The 15,590-nt window shown below is 35.7% G+C and overlaps 1 protein-coding gene across 1 annotated transcript in view; it reads left to right on the forward strand.

Moving 5' to 3' along the window:
- TRPM7 (transient receptor potential cation channel, subfamily M, member 7) overlaps positions 1-15,590 on the forward strand; it is a 60,771-nt gene that overhangs the window by 21,980 nt on the left and 23,201 nt on the right. Inside the window, exons 2-14 of the mRNA XM_010571910.1 lie at positions 933-1,012; positions 3,411-3,449; positions 3,916-4,114; positions 5,788-6,001; positions 6,564-6,688; positions 7,305-7,476; positions 8,348-8,522; positions 10,344-10,467; positions 11,360-11,432; positions 11,722-11,822; positions 12,732-12,866; positions 14,269-14,322; positions 14,896-15,036. Of these exons, the coding sequence (XP_010570212.1) occupies positions 933-1,012; positions 3,411-3,449; positions 3,916-4,114; positions 5,788-6,001; positions 6,564-6,688; positions 7,305-7,476; positions 8,348-8,522; positions 10,344-10,467; positions 11,360-11,432; positions 11,722-11,822; positions 12,732-12,866; positions 14,269-14,322; positions 14,896-15,036 (1,632 nt within the window). The remainder of the gene's footprint in view (positions 1-932; positions 1,013-3,410; positions 3,450-3,915; positions 4,115-5,787; positions 6,002-6,563; positions 6,689-7,304; positions 7,477-8,347; positions 8,523-10,343; positions 10,468-11,359; positions 11,433-11,721; positions 11,823-12,731; positions 12,867-14,268; positions 14,323-14,895; positions 15,037-15,590) is intronic.

Consider the following 15,590-nt stretch of genomic DNA (forward strand, 5'->3'; position numbering starts at 1 on the left):
CGTTGTGAAATAGAACAGGTGTGAAATTTCTCAGATTTTTCTAAAGGTAAAAAGTAAACGTAGAACAGGGCATGCTGTTAACAATGAAGAAATTTTAATGTAAACTTAATAAGGATATAAAGCAATATTGCATAAGGGGGCAAATTGGCATCCCCAGATTTTTTCTTGTTTTTAATTACTAAAAATCATGTCTGAGTTCCTTTCCCAATGTATTGCTGAAACACGATGTAGACACTGGGCATTATGCATATTGTTTAGCATGTAATCCTGAGATTATCATGTAAGATAATGTTACATGGTTGTTTAAAGCAACTGAAATGAAATTATAAAAAGTTTCTTGATGAAGAACAAAGGTAATGACCTATTTATTGCTACTGGAAAAGATTGCCAGTTGTGTTAGAAAACGTCCTTACCTGCAATTTCAAGATGAAAATTTTACTTTAATAAAGCGGTAAATAGATGAAATTACTGTTATCTCAGTGTAGTACAGGTAATTTTTAGAAATTTTAACTGAAATTTTTTTTTAACTTTAGCAAGGGAGGTAAACAGTATATTTTGAAATGGTTTGGGGTTTTTTGGTACATCTTCATTTGCATATTGCAAATTTTTGCTATTTAAATGTTAGTTTTGAAAAATACAACTTTGGATTTTAAGGGATTTGTGTGTAAAATAAGTTATGTAATGATTCTGGTTATCTCAACTTTTAGGCAGTGTGAGATGTTGTTATAGTGCCATTTATAGTTTTGTTAGTTTTTGAGAGACAGCAAAACATTAAAACCAATTTAACTTTATGTTAGACACTACTTGCCTTTATCTTTAAATAAAAAAAAAAACCACCTCATATTCTAATTCTTGTTTCCTTAAAAAGCATTTTTCATTGCCAAGTTACATGATTTATATTTTATAATACTGTTACACTTTTTATTTTTCAGTCCCAGAAATCCTGGATAGAAAATACTTTCACGAAGAGGGAGTGTGTGTATATCATACCAAGTTCAAAAGACCCCCACAGGTAAATGAGAAATGATGCAAGAAGTCATTGCTGCTCTTTAAAATTAAAAAGAAGTCAGTATTGTAAAGAGAGTGTATAATGGATTTTTGGACTAACTACTTTATCTGTATAAAATACTGTCTTCCGTTCACTCTTTGGTGACTGGGCATTGTCACTCTTCATGTCCAGCCTGGATTTTTTTTTTCTTTTTCTGAAAGTACTTTGGCTCTGCAGAAATCTCTAACAAATGTTTTCCTGTTCTCTTTGCTGCTTCTTACCTGTCCTCCTAGTGGTGTCTGCGGTGTGTGTACACTGTGGGGGTTTTGTAATTTTTTTTTTTTTTTGGTGGCATAGTTCTGAAGTCAGAAAGTTTCATAGAGATATCCTCTATTGGAATTTAAAGAACAGCAGTGTGAGTGTATGATGAAGTGTAAAAATAAACCTGATAGTGCAGGGAAAAAGGATGAAGAATTCATAGAAGAATAAAGAAAAACAAGAATAGTGCTGGGAGGGAGGGAATTATAAAACAAAGGCTGAAGAAATATTTGCTTCCAGGGAAGATAGATAAAATAAAAACAGTTCAGATATTAAGAGATTTCATGTGGTATCTAGTAATTTTTCATCCTTAAGTTCTGTAAGGAAAAAATGAGGCTGAAAAATGGGAAAGTATGTTTCTAGAGAGAAGACTGAGACTAAAGAAGAATATTTTGCATATCTTGTGCTGCTTTTACCTTATGCTAAATTAGAGATGTGAAATCAAGCAAGTTAGTGATACCTCTAACATATCTAACTCGTAGAGTTTACCTTTACTAAATGTTATAGGTGTAATTTAAGAGTTTCTACAATGATTAAATTTGATGTGCATAGTCATGACATTTGTGTCGCATTAAATAAAGTCAAATGGAAAATAGATTCAGAATTGGTATTTTAAGGCAGTTTTGTCTCCCCAGAATGTTTACTATTGTCATTATGGATTTCAGATCAGCTTTCTTTTTTTAGCTTCATATATTTGAGAGCAGCTGAGAAACCTTTTCTTCTGAACTTCAGAAAACTTCTATTTCAGAGTTTTCCATTAAAACAAGTTATAAATCTCTTTTGTTCTGTTGGGGCAGAGTATTATTTTTCTTTTTAAGATCTTTGTTTTTACGCAGAAAAAGAACGAAGTAAATGCTGTAGAATTTTTAAGTTATTGTAAATAATTCACCTTGTTCCTTGAAACCATGTGACATGAGAAGCTTTTAGAATTTATAGCCATGATTGTAGCACATGGAAAATTTGCAAATGCAAACAAAGTAATTAGGAGCCTGTTAAAATTTCCAGAGCATTTCCCAAGGAACAAAATGATCTTCAACACTTGCCCTTTTAGTTTAACCCATTTGTAGCATACAACAGACTTCACAACTTTCCCATCAGATTTTGTCCTTCAGTTTCTAAGAATCATTTACAGTTGTTTGTCAGTTACGTGTAAATGCATCAAATGTAGACAGGAGTATTTGGTATGTTTTGTTGATCTGTACCTTTTAGTATAGATAATTATAATTTAGTAACTGTTAGAGAACTATAGTTCAGTATTAAAAACATAGATGATTAATAGCAGTGTAACTTCTATAGCGGACAAAATAAAAAAATTGTTTATGCTCAAAGTCTGAAAACATTTTAAGGCTACTGTATAACATCTGTATTTGTATGCTTTTGCATACTAGCTCTTAACCATAATTGGTTAACAGCTGCTTATGAAAATTATGGAAAACAGTATTATAAATTTATCTGCTATGCTAATTTTAAACATTAAGAAAGCTCTTAGCAGGAAAACACGGAAAATGTTCAAGATGGAAGAGGGTAGAAATTATATAATAAACTTTATGTAAAGATACTACTGTATAAGGCTTGTTCAAATATATCTTTTTCTGTACATGCAACTCAGAAATTATCAAAAAACCTTCCCAGACAGGCAGTTCAACTTGGATGTATATTAGAAGCATGAATTTGTAGGAGAGATGCAACAATGTGTAGTTAGAATGAGTCCAAGAAAATGCTGGTATGTAAGTTACTTCTTAGCATCTAGCAAAATGTTTCAGTTTCAATACCACAGATAATCCTGTCTGAAATATTCCTGGGCTTCAGATATTGACGGTTCAAAGCCTGAAAACCCAACTGAAGTCTCAGGACTGAAGCTTTTGCATGTTTATGTGTTTTTACTTGCCAAGTATACTACAGTCACATAAAATAAAGGCAGACAAGTTACCATGTTAAAAACGGGCAAACTTGGGCAGCATGTTTTCCGTTTGCTGGAGATCTCTCTTGTTCAGTAATCTTTCTGTAAGCACGTGAAGTGGTGTGAGTGGTCTGTCCCCATCCCACCCACCCCACCTTAAAACTGAAGCTGAAGTTTACTCATATCTTTAAATATTTCTTATAGATGCCTTCCAGGATGTCAGATTTGTCAGCAACTTGTCAGGTGAGAGTTCTTTGTAATTACAATATTTATGAGTATTTTTTCCATTAAATGAACACTTTCATAATAGGGTTTTAAAAAGTTTTGATCAATATTGCAAATGACAAGTTGGTGAAAGTTTAGATATAAACCAAATATAACTAATGAATAAAGAACTGTCTGCAGTACATAGATCACAGATTTATAAATGTTATATAAATTATTTGGCTTCAAAGAATGAGTTTCTTCTGGATTCCAACCTGCTATCTCAGTGAGGTTTCATATTTTGCATAATAATTATGTATTGTAATTAATTCTTGCTATAAATATTTATGGCAACAAAGCTTGCTCTGGAAAAGAGGTTTATGTAATATTTAGAGTCTGCTTTCTAAATCTGATGTATCTCTGTTATAGATAAAAGAAGTTCTTCTCTCTTGTCTTCTAATAATAGTATTTATTTAAGTATTCTAAATTATGTGGTTGGGTGCAGGTGCTGTTGTGGCCGCTTGGTCAGACAACATGCTTGTTTTACTGCAAGTCTTGCTATGAAATACTCCGATGTGAAGCTGGGTGAAAACTATAATCAGGAAATAGAAGAATGGTCAGTGGAAAAACATACAGAACAGACCTCTACTGATGCTTATGGTGTCATCAACTTTCAAGGTGGCTCTCATTCTTACAGGGCTAAGGCATGTATGACGTTTTCTTTTTTCTTACTCTAAACATGATGATAGAGATGGTGGATGCTTCATTTAACTTTTGAAATTGAAGGCTGAAAACAACGTCACCCGTATTGTGACAAACCGGTGCCCTCTACTATGCTAGTATTTTTTTATTGTGATTCGAATTCTTTCTAATTTCCATTTTTTAATTTTATTTTTTATAACAAAAGTTACTGAGATCTATCAGAATTGGATGTATTCATGTACAGGCTTACCTTCAAATTGCAAATGGTGATAAGAATTCATAATCACTTCAGCAAAACATTACATTAAGTATTCAGTGTCACTGTTTCAGACTTCATGAAAGTACAGCTTACTCATCTGTGCTGCTTGCTTACTTGCTACTGTTAAATTTTTATAGGACCTGTTAAGTAACATCTGCTATCTTAACCCTCTATTCGTAGTTTTCAGACTCTGAAAAATGATTTAAAATTATGGATAGATGTGGAATATGCTTCTTTAGTAGATTTGTTCAAAATTATTAAAGCATAATCGTACTGATCAGAATAACTAAGTTTTTTGGGAGAGAGGGTTAGTTAAAAACAAGTATACCAATAAATGGAGGTTTGGAAACCAACTCCTAATTCACGAGTGCACATGTCCTGGAGAGGCTAGAAAACTGGAAATTCTGGCATATTCTCCACAACCATTTTGTAAAGGATTCCTAGTTGTGGTAGGAATGATTTAATGCTCATGCAGTTATAAGCTGCAAGGTGTTTTGATACAGTGTGGCTCCTATGGCCGAACTGAAGTGCTTGAATGAGGGAGCTGTGTTCTTTATGCAGCCAGCAGAGCCCGGAAGGAGAGTCCAGTGCTCTAGGTCAGATCACCTCTGTGGAGAGAAGGGCTCTTAGCAGAATTCTTTCATGTTCGTAATAGCAGTGTATAGCTTAAAATTGCTGCAAATCCTTTTCTAGGAGTACAGAAGTAGCAAGCTGCCTATAGTCATTTCTGTGCTTACTTCTGCAGAGTGCTAGTGGGGTTGCTAAAACCAGTTTATTGGAATAGTGATGTGTTTTTAGTTAGAAATTGATTCAAGTAGGGCTTAATTTCTGCAAAACGTCCCCTCCTCTATTGAACAGCTTGTATTAAAGATGCAGCAGTATTTTTAACTGATCAACCATCTACTTAATCTTATGCTGTTAAACATAGCGAGTTAAAAAGCTGCTAGTTTTGAAGTTTTCTGTTAAAGAATGTAGCTTTCCTTCCCACCAGGAATAGGGAATGAAAAGCAAGCAACTGTCTTTCTGTAAAACTTTTCACCGTGGACATGCAAGCCTCTCCCCAGTAGGTGGCAGAACTTTTATAATATTTCTGAATTCCATCTAATTTAGAGATCACTCAATGCTTTCATAAAGATTCATTTTTCTAGGTTACTGTGCCAGTAGGATGAAGTAACATAATCTTTCTACAGTCATTGCCTTTCCAAAACTTGCTTTCAAAACTGTCTTGTCCTTAATTCTGAAGGATACAAAGTAAGCTTGTTCATTTATTGCATCTGCTGTGTTTTGAGAAGGTGAATTACATTTTCCATAGCCAGAAATAGGATACTATATCCTGAAATACATCCTGGTTCTTCTTTTTATGCATTGATTCTGTGATGATTTGAGAACCTTTTAACTCTCTTCTTGTGCCTGCAGTATGTGCGATTGTCATATGACACTAAGCCTGAAGCTATTCTGCAACTTATGCTTAAAGAATGGCAGATGGAGTTGCCAAAGCTTGTTATATCTGTACATGGGGGCATGCAGAAATTTGAACTTCACCCACGCATCAAACAGTTGCTTGGCAAAGGTCTTATTAAAGCTGCAGTAACAACAGGAGCCTGGATTATAACTGGAGGAGTGAACACAGGTAAAGAAGTACCAATGAATGTGTGCAGTTAAGTGGATTACAGTTTATAAGAGCCAAAAGATTTAATGGATGCATAGCTTCATTTTAAAGCGAAGTAAATTTGAGTGAGTTTCGTCAAGTTAAATTAAAATAATACATTTTGAACACATGTTGTTGGAAGCGGGCTGCTGTTCTGTCTTGCAAAGAGAAACAACACAAAGGTGGGGGGGTTGGTTTTGGGGGCTTTTTTTTTGATTGGTTTAGTTTTGGGGTGGGGTTTTTTAGTGGGTTGTTTTTTTTCATTTTGTTTTTGAAAATGCAAGAGGAAAAAAACTTCATGTGATTAAAACAAGTACAGTAATGTACTGGAAACTCTAGTTCTTACTAGCCTAGTATTTATTTTGTCGAATTACTGCTACATAGTACTTTGTTTCCTTCTAGTATATGTAGTATGGTGCTTTTTCTTTGCTGTTGTGTCAAATAAGTTTCCAGATCCTTAAAGGCCCAGTTAACTAATGAAACGGTCGTATTTCTTAATAAGATGTGGCATTCAATACATTGAAATCTTTTTGTGCACAAACAGGTGTTGCAAAACATGTTGGTGATGCTCTAAGAGAACATGCTTCCAGATCATCTCGAAAGATTTGCACTATTGGGATTGCTCCATGGGGAGTGATTGAAAACAGAAATGACCTTGTTGGAAGAGATGTAAGGATAAATTACCTAATTGAAATAATGATTTACCTGACTTACTTTTTGACAGATCTGCTCAAGCGTGTTTTTTCACTTACTTCGCATCATCGGAATACTTGCTTTACTGTGAAGATACATTGACATCTGTGACTTAAGCAAGATCATTAGTGTTAAACAAGTTGCAAAATACAAATGCGCTAGAGGAGGGGCTTGTTCTCAAGTACTTAATCCTCCCCCCCCCCCCCCCCGATATAACTGAATCAAATAACAAAAATGCTAAAGTATTACAGAGAATTCACAATTACAGAGGATGATAAGATGAAAAATTTTGATGCGGAATCTTCAATACTACTGTTCGCTAGAGCAGTCGCAAGTTTTCCCAAAAGACACCTTTTCAAAGGATCTTTTCTCTGTTATCCTTCAGAACAGAATCCTTTTGTGATATTGTTACCTGCTTTCCTGCACAAGTTAAGAGCTACAGGTGTTGGTGTATCCTGACCCAAGGCATGCTTATATGTGTCAGTGCTTCTTGTTGAGCCACTACTTCTTGTGTCTACACAAAAAGTTAAGTTTCACAGAAACAAATGTGAATCTTTACAAGTAAAAGACATTGTTGTGTGCTTGTACTTAGGTGGTTGCTCCATATCAAACCTTGTTAAACCCATTAAGTAAACTAAACGTCCTAAATAATCTCCATTCCCATTTCATTCTGGTGGATGATGGAACAGTGGGAAAGTATGGAGCAGAAGTTAAATTGCGGAGAGAACTGGAAAAAACTATTAATTTGCAACGGATCCATGCAAGTAAGTAATTCTGATGCCTGAGGACTGAGTGTTACTATGCTTTAATGACAAAGGTACTTGCACCAAACATCTGAATGAGAAAATAGAAAAATTAGTCTTTTGTTTATGTTTCAGGTCTGAATGAAATGAATTTTGCAAATTTCAGCTGCTGCTTTGGGCCCTAGATACTGCTGGTAGATTTAGGATTTCTGTGGGACCAGAGAAGAGGGTTCTTTTGAATAAAGTTGTCAGTTTTGCTTTCATAAAGCAAATGTATGTCACTCAAGTTGTTAGTATGTTGTCAGGCCTTGCTGGTCTGATTGATTCATGGTTTTGACACTGATCACCTGCAGTTTCACAATGGGGCAACTGAGTTTGTAAAACATAATCTGTGTTTGTGCAAAGAAGCCATGACTGCTTTTGGTGTTTTCCCAATTATGGAGCAACATGTGTGGGGTTTTTTTTCTTCTAGGAATGCTTTTGCAATACTCCCGTCAGTAGAGGGTTTCTACGTAACTATGTTCAAATTGTATACATGTTGTCATCTTTGGAAACTATTCAGGGGGAAGGTAGAAGGGGAGTTTCCTAAAGAAAAAAAGGTTCACTTTTCTGCATTAGTTCAGGAATATTTCTGTGAAGAATCTCTTCTATATTGTAGGCTGTATTCAATTGTATTTATCAGTTTCTTTGCAGTGCTTTCCCACCAGTCCAAAGTATAAACAGTGCTTGAAACTGTGCACTAGCAACAGTTAAAATGTCTGGCAGGCAGCATTTTAATTTTTATTCAGTAGAAGGGACATAATTGATTTATTACATATGTAAAATCAATCTTAGTATTCCTTAAAAACTGGACAGTGTTGTAAGTGTATAATATTTATTTGCAACTTTATAGGAATCGGCCAAGGTGTGCCTGTGGTGGCGCTTGTATTTGAAGGTGGCCCCAACGTCATACTCACAGTTTTAGACTTCCTTCAAGAAAGTCCTCCTGTGCCAGTGGTAGTATGTGAAGGAACTGGTAGAGCTGCAGACATATTGGCGTATGTTCACAAGCAAACAGAGGAGGGAGGGTAAGTCCTAGCACTCCTAGCTAAACTATCAGTCATATGTAGATGGGTTTTGAGACCATTCCTTAACGAATTTGTACAAGAGCTTTTTCTGTGGAAAGAAAGGCTAAAAGCAGAGAGTGTAATCTTGCCTGTGATGCGGATTTCCAGGTTGACTGCAATAATAGGTCTGGCTAAAGACCAAGACTTCTGTCTTAGTTCTAGGTTCTTCCCACATACCTTGTACCAGCTGCACCAAATTCTGTAGCGTATGCTTGCTTTAGCAATACTTACAAGAAGGATAGGAAAACTGTACGCACCTGTGTCCTAAATTAGGGGAACATCTCATGTGTAACTTCAGTTATGTACAGTAATTTTGTTACACCATTTTAACTAGAGGACTCAGCTCTCAGTTTAAATGCTCTGTCTGCTTCAACTTCAAAATTTAACAAAGCCACAGTAACTTAAGTGATAAATGTGACTGTTCTTAAGTTTGCACAACAGAGTTTTGCTCAACCGAAGTCTGAGCTGACCAGACCTTCCAGAGATGTGAGAATAACATAGAGAATAGTATGTTACCAAACTGCTTGAAAATATCACTTGACTACATTGAATGGAAGTATTTTCATGCAGTTAGCTGTGCATAGTAGTAACATTTCTGAAAAAAGGTCTGTTGTGGTTTAACCCCAGCTGGCAACTAAGCACCATGCAGCTGCTCGCTCACTCTTCCCTGGTGGGATGGGGAAGAGAATCGGAAAGGTAAAACTGAGAAAACTTGTGGGCTGAGGTAAAGACAGTTTAGTAGGTAAAGCAAAAGCCGCGGATGCAAGCAGAGCAAAAAGTTCATTCACCACTTCCCATCAGCAGGCAGGTGTTCAGCCATCTCCAGGAAAGCAGGGCTCCATCATGTGTAACAGTTACTTGGGAAGACAAATGCTGTAACTCCAAACGCTCCTCCCTTTCTCCTCCTCCTTGCAGCTTTAGATACTGAGCATGACGTCATATGGTATGGGATATCCCTTTGGTCAGTTGGGGTCAGCTGTCGCAGCTGTGTCCCCTCCCAGCTTCTTCTTGTGCTCGCTGGTGGGGTGGGGTGAGAAGCAGAAAAGGCCTCAACTCTGTGTAAGCACTGCTCAGCAGTAATCAAAACATCCTTGTATTATCAACACTGTTTTTAGCACAAATCCAAGATATAGCCCCATACTAGCTACTATGAAGAAAATTAACTCGTATCTCAGCCAAAACCAGCACAGGATCAGAAGTTTCTATATTGTTTCTTCTGAGTAGTCTTAAAACTGAACTTTTTACACACTTCTGTTTAGTGTAGAAAACACTTGTCTGTTTTAAGTGTAGTTTCAAATAATAAAAGGGATGTGCTTGGGCTCCACAATACTTTGTGATTTCTAGTTAGTTGTCAGACTTGCATAAATCCTTAAACGTGTTGGGTCCTTGTTGAGGGGACTGCCTCAGAACCAGGAGGCAGGGATCTAACATAGCAGTAAACCAAACAGCTTCGTCCATAGTAAGATCAGAAGCAGGTCTTATTCAGGGGAGTGAGTACTTGGTATTTTGTGTCAAAATCTTTTAGTTGAAAGTATCTCAGAACTGGGTATGGGCAGGAAAGGGAGACAAGCTGAGTTACTTTTACAAAGCGGTAGTAGAAAGTCATAGATTGAGCAACCTATACTTCTTTCTAAAGATTACCCAGGATTTTGCCACTTAAACAGTAATAAGCTTATAGATGGCAGGACTTTGAATTGACATGTTGAAACTAATTAAATGCATCATTGTTCTTACTGTTCATCTGTAACAATGTGTTTTCCTGTTTGTTTGTTTCAATCTCAGGAGTGTTCCTGAGGGTGCTGAGCCTGAAATCATTTCAACCATCAAAAAGACATTTAACTTTGGTCAAAGTGAAGCAGTTCATTTGTTTCAGACTCTGCTGGAATGCATGAAAAAAAAAGAACTTGTAAGTGGATCTTGCCGTAAATTTTTTTTATGCAAGGTGCATGCATTTGCGGATATAATATTAAATTGTATCTCAATGTTTTATATGATCAAGAGTCATTCAAAAATCTTTTGTGGACATAGTGGATCTTCCAGTTACAGAAGATAGTCAAATACAGTTTTCGTGTGTACTTTACTTCATCGCCAAGAGAGACTTCATTCTTGTGATTATTTCTGGTAATCAGAGTTTGTTGTTGTTTCCAAGCCTATTTGTTTTCAGATGACTGGATTCTGGTTTGTTTATAAGTGTGTATGTATTTTGTATTTGGGTTGCTGTCCTTTTTTTCTTGCTTTGATTTTTGAAAACCTTGGAACTTCTTTTTTTTTTTTTTTTTAATCTTTTAATGATGCCTGTACTACTATCACTGCATGCTTAAAGCAAAAGCACTTTAGAGCTTTATATGTAGCCTGAGTTCAGGTACTGGTGTTCCGTTTGGACATTATATTGTGCTGTTCCGAGGTTTAAAATTGTCATATTTGGCTACAGATGTTTGGTGGCAGGTTAATCTTATAATCTAGAATGAACTGGGGGGGTAAACAGAATACTGTGTGGTGTTTATAGACAACAGAGAATTATAATCATAGTGGGAAAAGAAGTTCAAATTGACTGAAGAGTGTAAAGGGTTTCTGATATGCTTTTTCTCATAAAGGATTGTCTCATGTGGCACCCAGTTAGGAAAACAAAACAAGAGTGCACACTAAAGCTAAGTTTAAATCGAGCATAGACTTAAATTGCATCAAAGATAAGGTGACTTTTAATGTATCTCGATTCCTGACATGAAAGACTGGAGCTAATGACCTTTGCCTGAAAATAACTTTAAAATATGTTTTCCCTATTTTATCCTTTTGGACAGATTACAGTTTTTCATATTGGGTCAGACGAACATCAGGACATTGATGTTGCAATACTTACAGCATTGTTAAAAGGTGAGACACTTGATTTTAAGAGCTTTTGGAATCCCCAGCTATTGTTGTTTAGTGTTTATATGATGGATTATTTATAAAATGCTATAATCTGTAGGGATTTTTAGTTTTTAAGCAAAGAATTATCTACTATATGTTCTCATTGTATAATGCCATAATGTGTCATAAATGATGAAATATACTATATAACTTTGTGGTGGATTGCTTGATTTGGCCTTAGTAGGAAGCAAAATTGTTTATTATCTTATATTTTAATTAATTTCAATTTTTTTAATTGTTTTTCCTTCTTAAGGCACGAATGCATCTGCATTTGACCAGCTTGTTCTTACACTTGCGTGGGATAGAGTTGACATAGCCAAAAATCATGTTTTTGTTTATGGGCAACAATGGCTGGTATGTAATGGTCTGGATTAAGCAGAATTATATTTTCTAAAAGAGAGAAACTCAACTTACTGTAAAGAATGAGTCTTTTGACTTTTGTAGAGAGAGACTGTAGAATACTGACACATTTATTTTGAGGACAGTAATTTATGCATACTGTGTAGTCTTACAGCTGTCTTGTTATTGTGTAGTTGAAAATGGGTCAAAAATTTTAGAAATGTGCTAAGTGTTCTGAATAACTAGGGGAGAAAAGACATTGCAAAAGGTGGAAGCTGAGTTCATGTTAGTCAGATCTCTTTCTTCCTTACAGTTGCATGGTCATAGAAGTTCTTGAGGAACATCTAGTAAAATGCACTGTTGGCAGTACTGCGGTGTCTTTTGAGGGAGAGGACAAAATGTCTGTTTCTTGTAGTCTGTTTAGTTTGAAAACTACGTTGTGGATCTTGCCTTTTTCCCATATTGCAGTAAAAATAAAACACAATCTTATGTGAGTGTGCAGTCAAAAGTACATACTACAAGGCTAGCTGATAGCAATTATGGTTCTGAGCATTTGTCTTTGAAGCAAATTGTGCTTTAAATGTTTTACGTCCTTGTGTTTTATCCAATATCAATCTGTGAGAACAGCTTAACTATGTTAAACCAAACATCTACTTAGTCCCATGTACTGGGTCAGTAGGAGATACCTATGGAAGAGTATAAGACTTGCTGATCAAGTCTTCAGAATATTCTCTCATCCTGTAATTGTGTGAAGTTCAGGGAATTTTCTGAACCAAGGGTGACATCTTTGTATTTGTAGACATATAAGGTTTCCCCAGCCCTGTAAATGGATGACGTTGATATGTAATCCAAGTAAACTTACTTTTGTGATGCCCTGTTTTACTGGTTCTCTCCAGGCTCTACCTTATTACCTATTTGTTGTAGGTTGGCTCTCTGGAACAGGCTATGTTAGATGCCCTTGTGATGGATAGAGTTGCATTTGTGAAACTCCTGATTGAAAATGGAGTAAGCATGCACAAATTTCTTACAATTCCCAGGCTGGAAGAACTTTATAATACAGTAAGTGAATGACTGCTTTTTAAGTTACTTTTAGAACAGCTTTTTAGTTGCTCAGTGTGTTGTATACTGGGTCATATGCACCAGTCTGAAAGCCATGGGGGGTTGATAGGGAAGGCTTCCTCCCATGAGGTTTGAGTTGAGAAGTGCATGCTGTCTGGCTGCTTTGTTAGTGCCACAGCTGCTTTCTGGCTCTCCAGAAATGATACCAGAAATAGTTTGTCAGCAGGATATTCATCTGTGTCTGATGTTGGGGATAGATACTAAAGGGAAAATTGTAGCCTTGTTGTGGAACGTATGAAACGTGTAAACCACAGTGGGGAAGAGAACAAGAGAAAGTCAGATGTGTGAAACTTGTGCACGAAATGTGAGGTCTATAAACAGTATTGTTAGGGCTTCATAAAATGAATTCTGTCCATAGCAGTTAAAATTATCATAATAGTTGTAAAAATAGTTTATTTTGTGAACCTGCATAGTTATAAATATTACTTAGAAAAAATTTTGTTGCCGTAGGTGTCGATTTAAGAATTTTAAGGTAGTTTTGTATAACACTAAGTATCTAACAGGACAAAAAAAAACCCTTCCACCAAAAAGTGGCTAACATGAGTAGTACACAAATATGACTTAGGCGTACGTTATCATTCTCATTATCTGCTTTTGACAAAAAAAAAAAAAAAAAGAAAGAAAAAAAAGGAATTCTTTAGCTAATAAAGCTCTGTAAAGGAGCCCATGTGATGAGGTTTTGTTTTTTGGTTTTTTTTGGTTTTTTTAATTAACCTTTTATGGTCGTGCTTTTACACACTTGATGTGCTTTTGATTGAGTTCTGTATGGGAGCTAGGGTAACTGTGTGTCTAAAAGTGTAATAGTTCATGCACTCAGAGGAAATCAGAGAAGAAAGAAAAATCCACTTTGGTAAAAAGAGGGAATGTTCAGACTAAAAATTTTAAAAGTATGGGAGCTTTTACTATGGATCCTGTAATACTGTAAACATGAATGTCAGTCTGTTTGTGTTCCTGTAAACTAAAATGTTTATTTGTTAAAGCTTGTCTCTGTAATATTATATTTTAATAATATAAAAACCCCATAATGCTGCTGTTTGCATTCTGGTGGGTCCCCTTCCTCCGCCCTTTTTGGACGAACTATGGGTGTATTAATTATGTCCCAAACTAAAACAGAAGTCAAATGCAACAAAAAAGCAAATAGTCTATAGCTAATACGGTAGTTTGAAATATTTGCATTTATTTGATGGCTACTGTTTGTTTAAAACTATGGGGTTTTGGGGTTTTTTTTTTGAGCCAACATGCAAAAATATTTGGCTTCTACTGTAATCTTCTCTTGTTGTCATTGCACTCTAATTTCTCATTCTGAATTTCCCCCTCCCTCTTTTTTTTTTTTTTAATAAAGAAACAAGGCCCAACTAACCCAACACTCTTTCATCTTGTTCGGGATGTCAAACAGGTATGCTGTAAATGTAAATATCTGTCAAATTAGCAATGTTAGTTTTTTTATGATATCTTGTGTTTGACTGGCAATTTACTCTTAGGTTTATTAGTTAGGTTTTATTGTAAATAATAAGCTACCTCTGCAGATGTTCTGTTGTTACCAGTACTTGCTGTTGTATGCCTAGTGCCCTGCTGCCAGAAAGATGTTAAACCCAATGAGTGTTGTCTCTTTCATCTTACTTGTGATTGTTTTCCTTCTTTGGGGGATTGAAAGCTGATAATTCCAGCTAGGAGTAATTTTGACTGTTAAAACAACAGACAAAAAACAGCGTGCCCCCCACCCTGCCTCCAACAGAATGAACATCTACCCTGCTAGGGGAGGTCATACAAAAAAGAAGCTGTAACCTTGTCTTTTTTTGAAACAGATAAATATTGAGCCATGTAGATGGTTTGGTTTGGTTGTTTGCTTTTTTATTCATGAAAGGTTTAATTAGTTTTTTATTTAAAGCTGTGATGTAATATATAGAAACACTCTAAACAACTTTAAGATTATAATTTGAAAAACTAAGAATACTTTTCGTATTCCTAGGGAAATCTTCCTCCGGGATATAAAATCAACCTGATTGATGTGGGGCTGGTTATTGAGTACCTGATGGGAGGAACCTACAGATGTACCTACACAAGAAAACGCTTTAGAGCTGTATACAATAGTCTCAGCGGGAACAATCGGGTATGTGGCAGTTGGATAACAGGACATGCTGATTCGTATGGTCTCAATTAAAAAAAACCCTACATATTTTTGAGAAAAATTAGATCCATATTGTTTTGTTCTTCTTGTCAATGGACTGGTTCTTTTAAAGGCAATAGTAAGGCCTATGAGGGCAACTGGTAGCTGTTTTGAGATTGAGGACAAACCAAAGGTTTTGTTCTCCTGCTCCTTATTCTAGCACATCTAAATTCCTTCTTTGTTATTCCCTTTTTTCCTCCTCATAGGAGAAGAAGGGACAGGGCTTGGGATGCAGATATCTTAGCTTGTAAAACAAGCGTAATTGCCTACTTTGTGACTTCTTAAAAAAAAGAAAAAAAAACACAAAAAAACTTGTTAAATATCCAGTGAAAATTCTGGTTGTTGCTGTTGCATAACAGCAACAGTTCATCACTGTTTCAGTAGCAAAGTAACTGTTTAATTGCTCAACTAAGTATCTAGCTATAAACAAATGATTTTATAATGCCTAGTAGGTAAGAGTAAAGAAACCAAACCCAACCCCTTCCTCTTATTCTTAT

The sequence above is a fragment of the Haliaeetus leucocephalus genome, unplaced genomic scaffold (assembly GCF_000737465.1).
Source record: "Haliaeetus leucocephalus isolate CR32 unplaced genomic scaffold, Haliaeetus_leucocephalus-4.0 Scaffold339, whole genome shotgun sequence".
NCBI lineage: Eukaryota > Metazoa > Chordata > Aves > Accipitriformes > Accipitridae > Haliaeetus > Haliaeetus leucocephalus.